General features: G+C 44.4%; 1 protein-coding gene across 2 annotated transcripts in view; it reads left to right on the top strand.

Annotated features, from left to right (window-relative positions):
• Positions 1-15,688, top strand: part of ZFYVE26 (zinc finger FYVE-type containing 26) — a 68,831-nt gene extending 53,143 nt beyond the window's left edge. For both annotated transcript variants that reach the window (XM_058739437.1, XM_058739436.1), the window contains exons 33-42: positions 671-818; positions 1,076-1,285; positions 1,767-1,985; positions 5,896-6,093; positions 6,784-6,983; positions 7,817-7,958; positions 8,251-8,310; positions 9,754-9,936; positions 10,704-10,748; positions 13,403-15,688. In XM_058739437.1, coding sequence (XP_058595420.1) covers positions 671-818; positions 1,076-1,285; positions 1,767-1,985; positions 5,896-6,093; positions 6,784-6,983; positions 7,817-7,958; positions 8,251-8,310; positions 9,754-9,936; positions 10,704-10,748; positions 13,403-13,606 — 1,609 coding nt within the window. In that variant the 3' untranslated portion in view covers positions 13,607-15,688. The remainder of the gene's footprint in view (positions 1-670; positions 819-1,075; positions 1,286-1,766; positions 1,986-5,895; positions 6,094-6,783; positions 6,984-7,816; positions 7,959-8,250; positions 8,311-9,753; positions 9,937-10,703; positions 10,749-13,402) is intronic.
• The last annotated feature ends 4,894 nt before the right edge of the window (positions 15,689-20,582 follow it).

The raw sequence follows: 20,582 nt of genomic DNA, 5'->3' as shown, positions 1-20,582 counted from the left end.
CTGTCACCATAAGGTTTTTACAATCACCAGGTATCAGGAGTAAGATCAAAGATGGCAGTGCTAATGGGCTGTAGCACGGGGTCATCCTAAGCATGGGAAGAAGATGTCAAGTCCAAGAGATTAGAATCCAAATGAAGGACCAGGTTGCCCTTTCCCAGCAGCATCTCCAAGGAAAGTAGTGACGTGGCTTCTGTACTGACCAGAAATACAGGCCAGGCCATTGATAGTCTCTGTGCTTTCTTCCTAGCACGCAGTTCTAAAGAACCAAAAAGCAAGTGGGCAATTTATGAATCTCCTAGTTGTAAATATCCCTACTCTGAGTATTAATATCTGGTATTTAATGATTACCTTCAAAATTCTAGACTCAATGCTAAGCCCTTTTACTTGGGCTATTTCATTCTATTCTTAAAATTATCGTATATCCATTTTACAAATGAGTAAACTCAGGTAGAGAAGAGTTAACTGACTTGCCCAAGGTCATAGAGCTGCTAAGTGATAGAGTTGAGATTCAGAGAGTCTGACTCTAGAGCCTTCTCTCATAGTGTCTATGTACCTCTCAATTCTCATTACCACATTTCGCACTGGAATTGAAATAGAAAACATTAAAGCAGCAACTATTCTTAGTAAGACTCGGTAGAGCCTCATTGCCTTGCCTCTTTCCTCCCTGTAGCTACATCAGCAAGGTAGATGTGCTGAATATCTTAGTTGCTGCTTCATATCGCCACGTGCCATCTCTGGATCAGATCTTGCAGCCGGCTGCAGTAACCAGGCTAAGGAACCAGCTTTTGGAAGCTGAGTACTACCAACTGGGTGTTGAGGTGAGGCCAAGACAAAACTTACCTCTACCCAATTGTAATGACTTGCCTTTGCCTGGCCTTGCAAACAGGTACTGTCATCTCTCAGTTGTCCTTGGCCATAGGGAAGTATCTAGAGCATGACAAGTTTGCCAGTGGGGAGTAATGGCAGGTGGGATGATGGGGAAGGAAGATGATTGGCAACAATGGGAAAGAATTGGTCTTTGGGACTTTCACTGGATTTAGGTGCCTCTCACTAAAAGGAGCAGTTTTTCCTCCAGATCTCCACAAAGACTGGCCTTGATCCCACTGGAGCGTGGCATGCTTGGGGCATGGCCTGCCTCAAAGCCGGGAACCTCACTGCTGCACGGGAGAAGTTCAGTCGCTGTCTGAAGCCCCCTTTTGACCTCAATCAGCTGAGTCATGGCTCAAGACTGGTACAAGATGTGGTTGAGTACCTGGAGTCCACAGTGAGGCCACTCCTGTCCTTGGTAAGAAGACAGCAGATGGAGAGTCGGTTCAGGGAGGAAAGCTCAGGAGCAGTAATGACCTGGGGAAAGAATCAGTGTCCACTCAGCTTATAGTGGCAGTCCCGGCTCAGAGCTGCCAGATTTAGATTTTATTCTTTCCATTTTACATAATTAGGTAAGTAACTCTATATGGTTAGATAAGTAATACAAAGTCCATTTTAAAAAAAAAGCAAACTACAGAAAAGTATTTTTTAAATGATAAAAATTATACATAATCCCCTACCCAGACTTAAGTAATATCTAGATTTTGGTGAATTTTCTGTGTTATGTTTTTGAATGAAATTGGTGTTATAAACACAGTGTTATAGTATGATGGAGAATTGTAAAACTGTATTGTAAGGTTGTCTCCACATTACTAAATACTCTTTGAAAGCAATATTTTCAGAGGCTGCTGAGAATTTACTGAGTTTTATTTTTCTTTTGCACTCTCCTTTCCTGTCAGCAAGATGATGATTATTTTGCTACCTTGAAAGAACTGGAAACTACCCTTCGGACCCAGAGCCTCTCTCTGGAGGTGATTCCTGAAGGGAAAATCATGAACAACACCTACTACCAAGAATGCCTCTTCTACCTGCATAACTATAGCACCAACCTGGCCATCATCAGCTTCTACATGAGGCACAGCTGCCTACGGGAAGCGTTACTCCACCTCCTCAACAAGGTGGGACTCACAAACCCAGCTCTCAAAGAGCAGTGCCCACTCTGCCCACCTGGGTTGGCCCACTCAGCTTTAAGGGGAGTGATAGCCCACCTGAAACTTAACCCAGTGCTGAGCTATAAGATCATCTCTGGCAGAGTCAGGTAAAAATGGAAAGCTCTATCCATTTAGATTATGATTTGATACATGTGCAACAAGTCTTAACCTGGATCCTGGATTACCCCTGTGATTGGCAATGACAAATTTCATTCCTTCTCCCAAAACATACAGCAGAATCAAATAGTAGTTGACAGCATGGTCTCTAGAATGAGATAGTTGGTATAAGTGGTGTGACCTTGAGCAAACTTGTCTACCTCTCTGTTTCCACACACCTCCCACCTGCCGTGGGACTATGTCCCACTGCTAACTCAGCTGCTGGTCTAGTCAGAGTTGTTACAAGGGCCAGGAAACACCCATGATCCTATATTTGGGCCCCAAATATTTAATGGGAGGAGAGTGTGCTCTCCTTTTTTCCCCTCTGACATCCTCTGTCCTCCTCCCACAAGAGGTGAGGGCACCACCGAAGTGCATTTTTTCTTTGGAGCCATTGTTAAGCAGAGTCAGAACTCTGTTTCCCCTGACCCTTTGGTATTCACTTTTTTACAAGAATGTTCCAAGAATATTTTCGGAGGACTTGGCTGATTTGGACCAAATTTCATAGGAAAACATAGGAGTTCAATACTTCAGTTTCAATCTGCCACCCTAATTCAAAATGGCAGCCAGAGAAAGTTTACAAATGGACACATCTTTTGGGGTTGCTCCAGGTGAAGTCTACTGTTCACAGTCATGGTGACCATACCCCTACAGGACAGTGAAAGGGAAATGTTTTCACTACTGCCTTAGCTACTATTTCTTAGCTACTAACCAGGTTTCAGGAATAAAGTAAGAATTATTTTATTTAGGGTTTAATTGCTAAATTTTTCCTTTTCCTCAGTTTCCAAATGAGTTTTGAGATAAAGCTACCTTTCCTAAACACAAATTGAGAGTGGAAATCAACCAGTTCTGTTTCTTCTAACTGTTGACTAGTTCAGAGAGTTAATCTGCTTACTTACTTATCTTGGTATAAGCTGACAACAGCATTACCCTGCTTTACATTTGTCAGAGCTAGGAAAGAGCCTTCTTTTTATCTCCTATAATCATATTTACCCTTGAACCAAAATATCTTAATTCTCAAGCAGATAGGGAACAACAGAAAAACACATTGTGAAAACTACAGCTGACTGGCTAGAGCTGGAAGGTGTTCTGTTGCTGGTCTTGTTCCCTGCCCTTTTCACCCCTTTACCTGCCGCACTGCCCGAGAGTGAGCTTTCTAAATCGGAATACATGCTATTTATGTTATTCATAGTTCATGTTATTCGCCTTTCTGAAAGGCCCTCAGAAGATCCCTGTGGCCATAAGATGAAGTCCAAATTCCTTGGCATGCATACAGGACCCACCCAGATCAGGCCCCCTGATTTCTCCAGTTTGTTTTCACAAGTTCTAGATATGCCCTACATTCCAGGCTTATGAAATTATTTACCTTACGCTTTCTTACCTCTGTGAATCTGCATGTGCTGTACCTCCTACCTAGAATACCCTGCCCCTCTTTGTTTTCTCGGAAAACTCCTGTTTATCCTATCAGACCCTCTCTGTTGAGCCTCCATAGAACACACAAGCGACGTCAGTCCCCACTTCCTACACACCACCACTGTATCTAGAGTACAGCTCTGTTACCGTGTTGATCCCACCGCATTGCAGCTGCTTCTTTACAACTGTGTCATCCCTTCTGGATCATGGAAGCTTAGGTTTTACCTCTCTGTGTCTTCAGATGCCTGGCCTAGTGCCAGTTATGAATGAATGAGTAGATGAATAGATTAAATAGAAGCTCTTAAGGTATTGCTCTTCTGAGAAATTCCCATTCCTATGGAGCTGATCCCCCTGCTTTTTAAAGTCTGTCCTAAAACTTTTAAATTAGGTCTGGGTTTCTCAGTTAGGAACAGCCAGAATCAGAAAAGAAGTCCTCACCCACTGTGGATGTCCTCAAAGCTCAGAACTCTTCCAGTTCTAAACAGCTTGTACCCAGTGCTGCAAGGCCGACATGGTTACACTACTGTGAGTTTATAGCCATTCTTTACTCTCCATTAGTTATTCACAGTTTAACGTCTAAATGCCCAGGTGATTTTTTTTTTCTATGACTATAGAATGCGGATTTACGACACAGGGTCTCTGAACCACAGATGAGCTTCAGAAGGGAAGGGATTAGTATATGTGTGCACTTTCCTGAGGAGTTGATCCATAATGTTCATCTTTTATTCTTTCATCCAAGAAATATTTATTAAATAGCCAAGGACTATTCTGGGCATTGTGGGAAAAAAACAGACAAAAATATCTGCCCTCATAAAACTTACATTATAGCAGTGAGACAGACAATAAACAAGGTAAATAAAACCTGTAGTATAGGTGATGAGTAAAAAGAAAAATAAAGCAGGGAAGGGGCAGGGATGGATGGGGCAGTTTTAGAAAGGATGCCCAGGGAGGGTGACTCAGTAAAGGCCCGAAGGAGGTGGGGAGCGAGCCGTGCAGATTATGGAGAAAGCGTAGTCTAGGCAGAGTGAGTAGCAAATGCAAAGGCCAGGGTGGCTCGAGCAGAGTGAGCTGGGGAAAGCATAGGAGCAGATAAGGTCAGAAAGGCAACAAGGGCCCAGTCATACAGGGACCATATATGGCCTTGTGGACATTGTGAAGGTTTGGGCTTTGTCCTGAGTGAGGAAAACCACTGGAAGATTTTGAGCAGAGGAGTAACATGATGTGACTTATGTTTTAACAAAACCATTCAGGTTGATTGGTTGGCATTAGACAAAAAAGAGGCAGGAGCAGAAAGTGATAGACCAGGGAGGAAGCTATTTCAATAATCCAGGCAAGTGATAATGATGCCTTGGCCAGGGTGGTCAGATAGAGGCAGATTCTGTATGTATTTTGATGGTAGATTCAATAGAATTTGCTAGTGAATTTTATACTGGGGAGGGGAGAGAAGATCTGACTGAATTTTAATCTGAACATCTAGAAGAATAAAACTGCCATCGGAGACAGGGAAAACTACAGAAAGAAGAGATTTGGAAGAAACAACCAGGAGTGAAGTTCTAGATGTATTAAGTCTACTAGATACCCGAGAAGACATTTTGAGTAGGCAATTGGATATTTTAGACATACACTTCTGGAGTTCAGGAGGAATGAACAGGATGGAAATAGGGATCTAGGCACAATCACCAAATAGTTTTAAAGCCATGAGACTGTATGAAATCACCAAGAGTGAGTATAGAAAGAAAAGAGAATAGCTTCCTCCTAAGCCCTGAGGAAATTAAGAGGAATCAGCAAAGGAGATTGAGAAGAAGTAGCCAGAGAAGTAGAAACAAAACCTGGAGAGGGTAATGTCCTAGAAGCCAAATAAAGAAAATCTGGCCAAAAAAAGAAAAGGAGGAGGAAGCCATCAGCTATATCAAAAGCCATCAGCTATCCACCTGATAGATCAGGTGGAAAACAAGGGCACAGAATTTTAGATTTAACAATTTAGAGACCATTGGTGACCTTGGGGGCAGTTTTAGTGAGGTGATGGGTGCAAAAGCTTGATAAGAATGGGTTGAAGAGACAATCACAGGAGAGAAATTGGAGACTGAGAGCGTAGATGACTTTGTCAGGGAGCTTTCTGTTCAGGAAAGGAGAGAAGGGAGCAGTCATCAGAGTGGGGTTCTCAAAGGAATCTGTGACTCGTAAAATGTTAAGAAGCACCACTGTAGAAGGAAGCTGAAGGTGTGTGAGTGGAAGGAAATCCAGAGTGGATCCCAGAGAGTGCCAGAACCAGGCTCAATACTTGACCTTTTGCCTTGCCCTGCTGCAGGAGAGTCCTCCAGAAGTCTTCATAGAAGGCATTTTCCAGCCAAGCTATAAAAGTGGGAAGCTACACACTTTGGAGAACTTGTTAGAATCCATTGATCCAACCTTAGAGAGCTGGGGAAAGTACTTGATAGCTGCCTGCCAACATTTACAGAAGAAGAACTACTACCACATTCTATATGAGCTACAGCAGTTTATGAAGGTAATAGCCCCTTCCTGCCCTCTACATCTGTTGATGACAACCTGCCAACGGAGAGACTGTGCAAGATGAGGGAACAAGACTGTCATCTGGTCCCTGACTTCACTATTTGACCAACCCTAGAGCAAATCCATGTTGCTCTCTAGCATTGTTGAATAATGTTGGGATTTCCATTCTCATCCCAAAGAGACAAATCGTAACCTTGTCAGTAATGGCATTCTTTAGAGTTCAAGGAATGTGAAGGTAAAAAAGAGGTCTGTGGCAATTTCGAAATAAGCATGAGGCATGAATGCAGAATTCATAAGGAATAATAAATAAAGTGTTTTTAGAGAAGGTGCATGAAGGGAGAGGTAACAAGGTTCTCCCAATCTGTCCCAGGGTTGCAAACACTAAATCACAGAGAAATTGAACCATTCAAAGCCAAAGTGAGACCAAAGCCAAGCTGAATGGAAAAGCAAAAGTATCCTTTTTTGAAGATCTCTTGTGTGGTGGAATAAAGTCCTTCCCAGGAGCTCAGCCAGTCAGTTCACTTTAGAATCCCTTGGGCTTAGGAGTAACTGATACAAAATAGTTGTTCAACCCATGCTGGCGACTAGGCTTTATGGATGGGAATCAAGTCAGAATTTTCCTAACAGCCCCACCTTCCAATATCCCTGATCTCACTTGATCTGAACATTCATTTCCCTCTTATAGGACCAAGTCCGGGCCGCCATGACCTGTATCCGGTTCTTCAGTCACAAAGCAAAGACTTACACAGAACTGGGAGAGAAACTCTCGTGGTTGCTTAAGGCCAAGGACCACCTGAAGATCTACCTCCAAGACACCTCTCGCAGCACCAGAAGGAAGAAAACCACCTTCTTCCAAAAGAAGATGACTGCAGCTGATGTGTCCAGGTAGACCAGGGCTCAGGGAACAATTAGGGTGGGCAGAACGGCTAGAAAGGAGTGTCTATTGGCGATGAAGCCACTCTTGTCCATTCCTAAACCCTTGAAAGAGAACCACTCATCTAAAGGGGATCATTCCTGAGTGACAGTGTGCAGTACAAGCACGCAAAGCCTACAGAGGAGCTCATAGAAGAGAGTGAGGGAAGTACTGGGATGAGACTACATGCCAAATGCCTTCCAGTAGGCAGGTGGAAGAGGTCCTCAAGGTGTTGGCCTGGCCCATCTCCATCTTCCTCGCACACTCCTCCCTTCTCCCTTGCTGAGTGACAGCCACACTGGCCTCCTGGGGGCTCTTTTGCACACCAAGCCCTTTCCTCCTCTCAGTCTTTATACTTGCTTGCCCATTACACTCCCTCTGCTTACAACACAACATCCAAAGTAAATGCTGCACCCTGCCTTCATTGCCTTCATAGGCCCAGTCGCTAGATATTTTGTGTGTTTGTTCATTATTCATCTCTCCTCTCGCCTATGAAGTCTGTGAGGGCAGGGTTCATGTCTCTCTTGAGCTCTGTTGTTATCAGTGGCACATGGTGCTTCCTAAATACTTACTGATGCAGGGACTGGACTTTGTCCAGTTCCACGGAGCAGCAGTTAGTCTGTACAGGGCACCAGACCACCCTATCTTGTTGTAACTGATCAGAGGGTATTTTGGATTTCTTCTCTCTCCATATCATTTCTTTCACCTTTTCCATTGCCATCTTATCATGATTTCTCAGTCACCAGGCCCTAGTCCCTCCTGAAGCCCCTCGTGAGGCTATACTATGTGTCTCCTGTCACCATAGGCACATGAACACACTTCAGCTGCAGATGGAAGTTACCAGGTTCTTACATCGGTGTGAAAGTGCTGGGACCTCTCAAATCACCACCTTGCCTCTGCCAACCCTCTTTGGAAATAACCACATGAAAATGGATGTTGCCTGCAAGGTACCTACGAATGTTTCAGACCTCTCACAGACTATTCTCTTTCAGAAGCTTATCACAATTGTCATCATCTAGTTGTATTTCAGTTGTTTGTTTGATGGCTGCCTTCCCACTAAGACATGAGCCACAGAAGGCTGGAGATCAAATCCATTTTGATTACTCTTGTATCCCTAGTGCCTGGTGCTTGGTAGAGTCTCAACAAATATTTGTTGAATAAATGAGGCCCCTTATTCTTGATAGAGGGGCTACTCCAGTAATTATTGCTTCTTTATACACATTTCCCTCTCCTTTTCAGGTCATGCTAGGAGGGAAAAATGTGGAAGATGGTTTTGGAATTGCATTCCGTGTTCTGCAGGTATGTCTTGAATCACTCAAGACTTATTCTGAGAGCAGTCAGCACCTGACCACAGTTCCATGAGAGATTGTTCTTCAGAAAACTTTTATCCCAAGATAAAGCAGATTTACATATACATCATGAATGTAGTCGAGGTGGTTACCACAGAGCAGAGTCACATTCATGATTCTAGGACACATTGCCAAAAGCCAAGTAACCAAGGACAGATTCATCAAAAGCTATCAGGTCTAGAACAGCTCCTCACAGCTGTTCCCCTGCACAGCCCCAGCTTGTGCTCTGAAGGGAGCATGGCTGAAGGATGTGGCAGGTGGGGGGAGATGGTCCTGTGCAACAGGAAGAGCCGCAGACAGCAAGGACTGCCCCTCCACATTCCATCTGCCCAGGTGCTGGCTCAAGGAGTACCTTTCCTGTTGTTTGTGGTGAGAAGACACAGGTGCAGCTGCGGCGCTCGAGAGAGTCTGGGGCAGGCACTGAAACCACAGGGGCAGAGTTTCTACAGACCACCCCCACCACACGGTTCCATGCAGACACCCTAAGGACCGTCATTCTCTGGGGTGGGAAGAGCACACTGTGTGTCTCAAGGATCAGTGGCTTCGTGAATGATCGGACCGGTTCCTTTCTTTTCCACATATCAGTGTTGGAAAAGTCTCTGCACATGCAGCTACCCCTGGCGGGCAGGCAGGGCTGCAGCTCCTCCCAGACTCTGATGAGGATTGTCCTAGACCACGACCTGACTTAAAGGGTTTATCTGGTAGTTTCCAGCAAATCAGTCCTTTGGTGAACTGGTCTGTTTCCAAACACTGAGGCATCTCTCGATAGAGCACCAAGTGTCCACGGCAGCAAATACTAACCCCCAACATCCCTTTCCTAAGAGAAAGGTGGCTCATTAGAGAAAGAACGAACTGGGAAATTGGATTAGAATGTTTTCAGAAAATGGCAGGCAGCAAGTTAAATATACTATTTTAGATATCAAGGTTATGATTTTTATAGTTGTTTCTAAATGTCTGCCTAATTCCAAAGAGGAACTTTTTGCTTGTTTTTGTTTGTTTGTTTGTTACGTGATTTTTTTTTTTGTCATGACTACAATCAGTATGGCTTTCTACACCAAGCATAGTGGGAGCTTTTTAATTTTTTTTTTTTTTTTTTTTAACGTTTATTTATTTTTGAGACAGAGAGAGACAGAGCATGAACGGGGGAGGGGCAGAGAGAGAGGGAGACACAGAATCAGAAGCAGGCTCCAGGCCCCGAGCCATCAGCCCAGAGCCCGACGCGGGGCTCGAACTCACGGACCGCGAGATCGTGAGATCGTGACCTGGCTGAAGTCGGACGCTTAACCAACTGCGCCACCCAGGCGCCCCAATGGGAGCTTTTTAAATATTGCCTTCCTTCCCCTTGCTCATGTTCTCTCCTACCCTAAGGCCATCATTCCGTGTTCTGTTCTAGGACTTCCAGCTGGATGCCGCAGCGACCTACTGCAGAGCTGCCCGGCAGCTGGTGGAGAGGGAGAAATACAGTGAAATCCAACAGCTGCTCAAGTGTGTCAGTGAGTCAGGCATGGCGGCCAAAAGTGATGGGGACACCATCCTCCTCAACTGCTTGGAAGCATTCAAGAGAATTCCACCCCAGGTGTGCTCGCTTCTATACCTCTTTGCCCCTCTATCTGTTTCAGTGTCTTCATATCCCTTTCTTTATTTTTCTGTTCCCCGTAATGTACTCATAATGTACTGAAACTCTGTAAGATCCCTTCATGTTTCTGACTCCTCTGTAATCATGGCCTCACCCTAATCAGCCCTTCCCTGGAATAGTGGCCTCACCCTAATCAGCCTTTCCCTGAAAAGAAAATTCTTGATAATCTCTATACCTGGAAGGTGTCCCTGAATATCTATTGTCTAATATTTGCAACACCTGGAAATGTCTGTGGACGACCAATTTGAGCTTCTCCCTGTGATTGTAGAGGAGGTCAGGGTGAGTCTGTAGATGGCCTTTGAAGCATGTTGCCTATGAAATTGCCCCCCTCTGGCTTCTTTGTGGAGTTAACGAAGCCACATCCATTCATGAAGGCCAAGAACAGGCCTTTTGGGAGCTGTTCTTTCTCCTCAAATTCCCCAGCTTAGTGTTATCCCTAATAGCAGAAGTTGAGTTTAAGGGATGCCTGGCTGCCTCAGCCAGTGGAGCACGCGACTCTTGATCTTGAGGATGTAAGAAGTTCAAGCCTTACATTGGGTGTAGAGATTACTTACAAAATGAAATCTTAAAAAAAAAAAAAAGAAGAAGAAGAAAAAGTAGTAGAGTTTAACAAGAGTCAGAATGACCAGGCTAAGACTGGATTGGGCCTCAGCTCCCATGCTGGGGACTCTTCTTCCTCTCACAACTGCTATTTCTGTTCTGCACAGGAGCTGGAGGTCCTGATCCAGGCAATACACAGTGATGACAACAAGGTGAGCAGAATTTTCTCCAAACCTGGTGTTGCTCCTGAATAGCACCTTTTCACCTTTGTCCCTTGCTCCCCACAAAACCTGTACCTCAGCTTCTTTGTTATCCAGAGATGGAGCTGGGGCCCAGATGGAGGTGCAGAAGGGAGAAAACTGAGAGAGAACGCACATTGACTCTGTGAGCCTTTCCTTCCCATTTCTTTATCCCCAAGACAAACATGTCCTAGGCTACTGTTGAATCTCCATTTTATATGCAGAGCTTTTCTGAGAGAGTCCTAGGAAATCCTTCATATCAGTCTTCAGGTTGACTGAATGAGGTTCTCAAAGTGGGCAGACATTTATTTATCCTGGAGGGAAAAGGGTACCCTGTACAGTAAGAAGGATACCCCACCCAACCCTTGACCAACAGATATCCATTAGTGTCTCCTTCTCTAGAACAGGCCATTTCCCTGAGGTCAGTGATCTCTTCCCTATTGAGTAGGAAATCAGTGCTTTTGCAAGGAGTGCCAACCAGCATAGAAGTGCTCCCAACTACTCCTATTTGTGCCTAACTACAGACTAATCTAATCTGTCTGCCATCCAGAGGAAGTCTAACAGGCCAGGAGAGGCATAGGAAAACCAAGCCAGACTGCCCTGGCCGCTAGCAGTGGGAAAATCTGGCAGCTGAGTCCCTTGTGAAGAAAACTAATGTCAGGCACATGGCTTTTTTTTTCCTTTAATTTTTTTAAATGTTTATTTTTGAGAGAGAGAGAGAGAGAGAGAGAGAGAGAGAGAGACAAAGTATGAGTGGGGGAGGGGCAGAGACAGAGACACAGAATCCTAAGCAGGCTAAAACACATGGCTCAAACTCACTAGTCATGAGACCTCAGCTGAATGTCCAACCGACTGAGCCACCCATGCACCCCTCAGGCACATGGCTTCTTATACAACCACAGAACTGCTTCCCATGGCAGTTTTGCTAGTCCCTGTACTGAATTTGCCAGGCCTTCTTCAGCTGAGGGATTAGGAAGACTATGTTCTTAGCATTTCTTCATTTATGCATGCAACATCTGGATGACCTCATATAGGATAGGATTCTGATATTCTGAATTGTGGAGAATTACTATTTCAGAATCATAATGAGAATCCAGCAGCCAGGCCAGATACCCCGGTTCCCTGATCCCCAGACTGCAGACCTTTTCCAAGCCTTTAGTGAGCCTCCCCCTCAGCAGGACAGAGGCTTTGCCCTGGGAAAGACATGCATTAAAATCTAGGCAGTTGTTCTTTTTCAGGGTTTTTATTTTTTTCTTAGCACTTATTCTAATGCACTTAAGTGATCTTAGGCTAAGGTCTTGCCAAAAACCAGCCTTATTCAGTTCCTATTCCAGACTGTCTGGCAAAAATGCCCTCTTCCTATAGGTATGAATGTTGCCTGACAACTTATGATACTGTGTTTAACATACATAGGTGCTAAGTAGAGCCAAAGGCCTGGGTGAGAGTGAACATCATGGGGTAGCAGGTAGATACCCAAACAGCAGGACTTGATCATGATCATTTGTGAGCCTAGAGAATATTGGACATCTTCTAGCTTTAGCAAATTATCTGTAGCTGAGCTTCAGATAGAAAGATAGAAAGACTTCAGTGACCAAGACAAAAAAGATGGAAGATGAAATATGAAGAGAGAAGAGTCCCCTCCAACCACCAAGAGGGACTGTCACAGCAAAAAGTCAGCTGTTAATAAAAGCTGAGGCAACTCATTAGGGCCTTGCTATTGGCTGGCATAGCACACTGGCAAACCAGGGATGTGCTGGTGAGCTCGGGGCCCGGGAAGGTGTGGGCTCTAGTCTCCATTAAGCTGGGGATTTGTGAGATGGAGGGTCTCCAGAGTGCAGGAGAGACCACCCCTCACACCTGAAATTGAGACGCTTCTGATCCAAACAGCAAAAGTAAGTCAGTGTGAGATTATCCCTTAATTAGCCCTTTTCTAACTGTGTGTGTGTGTGTGTGTGTGTGTGTGTATGTGTTCATCCCTGAACTTCCTATTACAAGATTTTAAATTCAGCAGGTTGAAACCAAAAAATAGTGAAGGAAGAATCTTTGTGCCCATCGTAAGGGAGAGATATGATGGCTCATTCATTCATTCATTCAATCATTCACTTAATGCATGTTTATTGAACACCTGCCAATGCCAGGCCATGTGCTAGGCACCAGGAGTACAAGAAGTAGAAAAAGCGGACACTATTCCTGGCCTCATGGGGCTTACAATCTAGTCAAGGAAACAGACATCAGATAATCACCCAAACAACTATCAAATCATAATTTGTCAATGACAGTGCTGACCCAGTACTGACCCTGAAGCTAGCAGGAAGCTGGAGAGCCCAGGATAGTGAGGAGGAGGGCCTCAGAAGGAAGAGACAGAGACCAGATTCTGCCTGCCTGCCTGCTTTTCTTCTTTTTGAAATTTTTAGGTTACTTGTAATAATTATAAAATAACAGTGTAATAGGTTAACATCCGGAATATTTGAAGAGTTGCTACAATGTAATGAAAGACAAGAACCCAATCTTTAATTTGGTAGGTGAGAAGTGCTCTCGTCTGCCAAGCTCTCTGACACAGCTCTGTGTGTGTCGCTTCAGCATTGGTGATGGTCTCCTCTTGGCTGTCTCTTATGCCCAATTGCCAGGTTCAGGCCTACCTGACATGTTGCAAACTGCGTTCTGCCTACTTGGTTGCCGTGAAGCAAGAACACTCACGGGCTGCAGCCCTTGTCCAGCAGGTGCAGCAGGCTGCCAGGAGCAGTGGGGATGCAGTAGTGCAAGACATCTGCACCCAGTGGCTTCTGACGAGCCACACCCGGAGCACCCACAGCTCAGGCTCCAGAAAGTGACCGTGTACAGCGGAGGCCTGACTACTATAGAATGGGAGAGATGGAGATGATCTCTACCTCTCCCCTCCTGTGCAGTGGGACTTCCCCGGCTCTGCCCCAGGTCGGAAAGAGCTGGATTGTACCCTACTTGCCACCTTGGGCAAGGATAGGACCTTTCACGCCACGCAAGTGCCATGTTTCTGTCAAACTGTGGGATCTACGTGTTCGTCCGGAGATGGCCAGTTGTTTCTACCTCAGCGTGAGTAAGTGTGTGTGCACACTTCTGTGCACTCATGTTTACGCCTAAGCATTTCTGAACAAACAAAACTCTCCCCCACCAAAAAGAGGCACTTTACTTTAGACTTCTGCCAGTCTGCACACCTTCCCTGCGTTTTGGTTCTTAACCCGGGTCATCCTCTTTGTACACAGTTCCCTCCGTGTGGAGATGCTCAATGGCTCCTCAGAACTAGAAGGGTTTTACAGAGAATTATAGAGCAGCACCAAAAGGATTGCCTCTTTTCTTCCTTCTCTCCCCAAAATTCAGAGATGGCGAGGGGCAAGTGCTACCTGTGGAATAAAACTTCCGAGTGTGCCCTCTCACAAGCACAAGGAGTAACCATGAGTCTCTGGAAGGTAGCCTGAACAGAAGCGTCCTCAGGTGCTGGCGTCTGAAAGCTGTGGGTGCAGACAGTGAGGGGGCCAGAGCCCCACTCACCAGCAGAGGGGCACCATTGCATTCATGCTGTGGGGAAAGAAAGGGGAACCTCTCCAAAAAGAATGCAGGGGGCTTGCTTACAAGCACAGAGCTGGCTTTTGTGAATATCCCTGCAGGAAAGAGAGAATGTGGCTCCCTCTTAGAGAGTCTGGGGAGAGAAATGGTAGCCAAGATCCTAGCCCTAAAATGGCTAGACTACCTGTTTGAGTTAACAGCCTGTTTGTGCTCCTTAAAATGGTCAGGAATCCACTTCCTCTTCTGTCCTGCTTTTCTACAGTCTCATCAGGACCACAGGGTGAATACACAGAGGCCTAGGGTCATTGAGAAGGCAGTACACTTCTCTGTCTTCACAGAGGGAATCAGGGTTTGGGCCTGCAGACAAGAGTCAGAACAAGGGGATGATGAAAAGGTCCTGTCCAGTTGATGGAAAACCAGGTGAAGTACTCCTTTAATATGCACTGGCTTGTGTTCCCACACCAGATATGATTTTTTTTAATGTTTTATTTTATTTTTGAGAGAGAGAGAGAGAGAGAGAGAGAGAGAGCGCGCGCATGTGGGGGAGGGGCAGAGAGAGAGGAAGACAGAGAATCCGAAGCAGTCTCCAGGCTCTGAGCTGTCAGCACAGAGCCCAACCCGGGGCTCGAGCTTTCAGACCGTGAAATTATAACCTGAGCCGAAGTCGGACACTCAACCAACTGAGCCACCCAGGCACCCCCAGACATGATTTTAAAAGGGTCTGTTGTACTCAGTGACTTGGATTTGCAAGTGAGGGCCCTAAGAAAAAGCTGCAGCTCTGAGCCTCCCACCAGCCAGAGCTCAGTCTGTTGATCTCACATCTGCTGCTGAAACAAACAGGAACTGGAAGCCAAAGTCAGTATCTCCGGTGCTTAGACCCTGTGGATTTCTTTCTGAACCAGGTTTTTTGGTAGTAAAAAAATAACCATCATGGGCATCTGTCAGATTCAAAGTTTTGGTCCTGTAGAGAAGAGAAGCTTCAAAGAAAATATTAGATCTCTTTTGGGGGAGGTTTAACAAGTCAAGTGGCTTTTCCTTCTTCGAGTCATACAATGTATCTGTCTTCCAGGAAACATCATTCCCTGGCATCCACTTGTCCTTCTGAGTCTGCCCTCTTTGCACTGAACATAAGCACTTTATATGAATGAGTTGCAAATCTTGCAGCCCTTAATTTGGGATGTTAAAACCAGATTTTTCTGACTTTTTCCTCTAATTAGTTGAACTATAAAATAGGTAACCATTGACTAGACTGACATAAGATGACGCTAAAGACCTTTGAGCATCACGCTGCGGTCTCCAGGGGGAAAAAAGTACATGTTGAAGGGTTGAATGTTTTACTACAAGCAAGCCACAATAAAGTGTCTGTCCTACCAGTTTCTTGCCTTCATGACTGTTTTGTGATGTCTCTCTCTTACCCTTCCCTTCCTTTTTGCTTTGTGTTCTGTGTGAAAAGAAAACGTGGATGGGGAAGCTCAGATGGCCTTCAATTCTTGAACTTTCTCAAAATGATTCCCATCATAACTAATGACTCTTTGGTTAGAATTTATCTCAAGTTTCCAATGTGTTCAAAACTGTGAGTGTACTCTCTACCACCAGAAAACTTTTTTCCTTCAGTTGGGTTTGTAGGTAGAAATAGGTTATACATTCATCAGGTGTAAATGGTAAGTGAAAAGTCCCTCCCATTCCTGGCCCCTCAGCCCAGTGCCTTCCCAGAGGCCATCATTGTTACCAGTTTCTAATGTATAGTTCCAGAGCTATTTTATTGCATAAACAAACAGGAATGACTAAAGTATTCCATGGCCATATAAAGATATGCCATAATTATTTAACCATTGTCTGTTGGGTATTTTAGGTCATTGCCATATTTCACCACTACAAATTATGCTGCAGTGAATTATCTTGTCCAGAATACCCTGGGTCAGGGGTGCCTGGGTGGCTCAGTCACTTAAGCATCTGACCTCAGCTTAGGTCATGATCTTATGGCTTTTGAGTTTGAGCCCCACATTGGGCTCTGTACTGACAGCTCAGAGCCTGGAGCCTGTTTCTGATTCTGTGTCTCCTTGTCTCTCTGCCCCTCTCCCACTCACACTCTGTCTCTCTCTCTCTCTCTCTCAAAAATAAATAAACATTTTAAAATATATAAAAAAGAAAAAGAATAGCCTAGGTCAGAGGATATGTGCATTTGGCAGATATTGCCGGCTGTCTGCCAAAGAGATCATACCAATTAAACTCTCCCACCAGCAGTATATAGGACAGAGCCTACTTTCTCACACCCTTGTCTCAGTAGATCCCAAACTTTGTAGCTCTTTGCCAGTCTGGTAAATGAAAAATTTGGTACTCTGAAAAGTTTTTTAAAGCTATTCATCATTTTTCAAATTGTGTGTGTCTTTTTAATGTCAACCAAATTATGAATCTTCAAAACCAAGCATAGGGTCTTTGCAGAAAGTAGAACTCAAATTTAGCTTGTTTTCTTGCCATCCTCTTAGAGCGTGTGTTTGCAGTATAATGCTTGAGCCATGGACTTTAACGTTGCTGCCGTTATCTCCTTTCTCCAGAAACTTATTTCCTCGAATTTCTCTTTAAAGAAAAACAACAACAGCAACTTCAGAAACAAGCACAACAAATAAAAACTGATGAAAGTGGACCTGAAAATTATCTGTTATGGACATGGCACAAAGATGTGTCACAACACAGATAATTAGAACACCCAATCTAAATCTAGGATATGGGACCACGGACTATGTTTAGAAACCTGAGACACTCCAGAGTTACCAGATATCTTTGGCTGGAGCTTAAACAAAGCAGGTCAAATGCTATTAGACTCTCTTCATACCCAAGCAACCAAATATCAATAGTCACATAACCCAAAGGTTATGGCCTTTTCTTGGTCATCATCCTCTCTTCTACAGTAATAATGTTGACTGACCCATTAAAACTTCCAGTTCTTTTACAACAAATTCATTCCACATGTGATTACCAAAAGGCTTCTCCGGTGGAATCCTTTCCTGTTCCATTTCTTCATGTTGTTATTTCTTTCACCACCTACCAGTCTCTGGTCTGCCATTATCAAAACCCTTTCTTCAGGCTCATTTTAAGTGCCATTTCCTCTACAAAGTACTTGCTTCTCGGGCTATACTTCCTCTTCATGCCACTTAAAGGCTAAAATTCTTCAAAGTTCTATCCATTCTCTCTTGACATTTAATACTCTCCCATACCATCCCATAACTTCAGCAGTCATCTTGGTTGGCTGAGTTCTAAACCAAATTTGTCCCTCTTAACTCCTTTCCACATCACACCTGCCTTTTGATTGCTTCTTGAAGTCACCCACGTGGCTAACCTGTAACTAAAAATATCAAGTCCAAAATGGAACACATTCTATTCCACCTACAAACCTGATCTTCCTCCTTTGATGAATATTGGTATTACTGTTATTACCGTTATGCATGCTGCCGGGGTTAGCAACCTCAGGGTTTCTCTGTATTGACTATTCACCCTCCTCATTCAAACATTTAGATACTTACCTCAAAAATAAATACCTCAAATACCTCAAAAACAAGTAAATAAACATTAAAAATATATATAAATAAATGAATGATCTGATGGTGGCCTAAGGAAATCTATGATCTAAGAGGCAGACAAAGGAGGAGCAACTGGGCAAGAGATCCCAGAGGGAGGAGGAAAACCAGGAGAATGGAGGCTATAGAAGTCAAGGAAGTAAGTGTTGACTTCCAGTTTCCACATGGCTCTTTTTACTCTTGAAAACCACCTCCAAAGAGCCAAGGAGAAACAAACTGTAAACAAACATACTTCCAAACAGAAACTCTATCTTTGATAAACTAGGAGACAACTGTTAAGAAAAATTCACAGGTCGCCTGGGTGGCTTAGTTGATTGAGTCTGATTTTAGCTCAGGTCATGATCCCCAAGTCATGAGATCAAACCCCACATCGGGCACCATGCTGAGCGTGGAGCCTGCTTAAGAGTCTCTCTCTCTCCCTCTCTCTCTCTGCTCCTCCTCTGCTCGCTCGAATGCTCTCTTTGCTCCTAAATAAAATTTTTTAAAAATCACAATATGAAGATTTTTAAATGGATGGAGGGACACCTCTTCTGCTGTAGAAGGTGGAAAGGAAAAAAATATGAGTGGGATACAGATAAGTTTGCTGGTTTGGTAGCAGAAGGAGAGAGTCTATGACTAATGGCTTCCATGTTCTCTATGAAGTCAGGAAAAATCACCTGTTAAGAGCTCAGGTTTGCTGGTAGGTTGAGTAACTTGAGAAGTTAGAGAAGACATGAACTATGTGTGTGTTGTGAGCTCAGAGGCAGTATACTGTGACGTTTTTGAAGCTTATGTGGGCCTCTGTGAGTAAAAGAGTCACTGAGCGTTGTATTGTGGGCTAGGGGGTAGAGGGACAGGTTTCTGTTAGCATTTTTATTCGAGTATTGCTAGTAAATTGCCTAAAGAGATCTCAGAGGACCTTAAATTCCCATGGCTCATGGTTTGGGTTTGTTGGGGGTTTTTTCCCTTTTTTTCTCATTCTAAATCAACATCCATTTTTGTACCAAATTTTGTGTCTGTAATTTTGTATTCTCTTCTTAAAGGTGGTCCCACAAGTTGTCTAAGCTTCCATGGATCCATCCTTTACTGTGGGGGAACAAGTGATCAGGTAGCACTGAAGTCAGCTGGCACTGATGACCAGCAATTGATGATCTGGTGGTCCTGCCAGGTTGAGTGATGTTCTCCAGTAGCATATAGAAATTGGAGAGTTGGATTCTTCCAGGCTTGACTTTTGCCAGATCAGTGTGATAATGGGACAGGGGAATTGGCAAGAGGAGCTGGAGAAGGAAGTTGTGGTTGGGATGTTGGAAGGTAACCTATCAGAGGAGCGGCAAGTTCATGTTGACACCATGACACCATGACACCATGTTGTCATGACACCATGACATGTTCATGACACCATGTTGACAAGGTGTCCAGGTGTGGTCCTTGTCATGGGAAAGGGAGACTAAAGAGGAGTGGAGAAGATCAGAGCTGAGGAAGTCAAGAAACTGAGTCTGTGTGGACATACAGCACACTTTGAAACACTGGTGCTTTGGGCAACCCATAGGCACCCACGATTATCACCCTCCTACAGTATCATGACGCTATCTGAGTTAGATACATCCTGTCTGATCACACTCTCTCAAACACTTTATGAGGCAAACGTCTCATATGTTCAGTAAACACTTGATCTTTCTTTCATGCCAGATTGAAATTAAACCTCTATGGTAGACAGGGGCCCTGGCATATGAAAGGGGCCTCTTTTTTGAGAATTCCCAGAGCTGGACTGCCAGTGCCCATCTCAGAGCTATGTGAACAGTAGTGCCCTTAGACCCCGGCAAGAAGGGCTTCTTCTCAGTCACACACTTTAAAAAGCCCTACATTTTACAAAAACGCACATAAAAGCAGTAAATTTATGGGGCGCCTGGGTGGCTCAGTCAGTTAAGCGTAAGCACCAACTTCGGCTCAGGTCATAATCTCGCGGTTCATGAGTTGAAGCCCCTCGTCAGGCTCTGTGCTGACAGCTCAGAGACTGGAACCTGCTTCGGATTCTGTGTCTCCCTCTCTCTCTGCTCCTTCCCCACTTGTGCTCTGTCTCTCTGTCTCTCAAAAATAAACATTAAAAAAATAATAATAAAATTTTTAAAAAGCAGTAAATTTATTTCCGAATGTATGGACATCTCTGTTACTTGGGCTCTGGTGCTTAGTTCAGACTTAACACAACTTGACACCCTCAAGATAAGCTCTCATGCTGAACACTATAAAAGCCCCCAGGGAAACAAGTCGTGGCTGCTTCAGAGTTCCGGGAAGGATTTGAACAGAGGAAGCAACTGGGGACAATAAAGGCCAATTGGGCACGTTGTTTCTCAGCATGAGTATCAGAGATGCTTGCATTAAAATGGGTATTGGGGCGCCTGGGTGGCTCAGTTGGTTAAGCATCCAACTTCGGCTTTGGCTTAAGTCATGATCTCACAGTTTGTGAGTTCAAGCCCGGGTCTGGGTCTGCGCTGACAGCATGGAGCTTGCTTTGAGCTCTGTGTCTCCATCTCTGTCTGCCCCTCCCCCACTCTCTCTCTTTCTGTCTCTCTTCCTCTGTCTCTCTTTCCAAAATGAATAAACATTTAAAAAATGGGTATCATTTTCAGTAGTGCTGAGTGTATTTTTTCTTATCTCTTCATATTCCAATGTGTGTATGTTTGCAACACTTGTATCTGGAAGCTAAATAATAAAC

The sequence above is a fragment of the Neofelis nebulosa genome, chromosome 7 (assembly GCF_028018385.1).
Source record: "Neofelis nebulosa isolate mNeoNeb1 chromosome 7, mNeoNeb1.pri, whole genome shotgun sequence".
NCBI lineage: Eukaryota > Metazoa > Chordata > Mammalia > Carnivora > Felidae > Neofelis > Neofelis nebulosa.
Note: the sequence above shows the minus strand (reverse complement) of the source record. Positions and strands in the feature narration are given on the sequence as shown.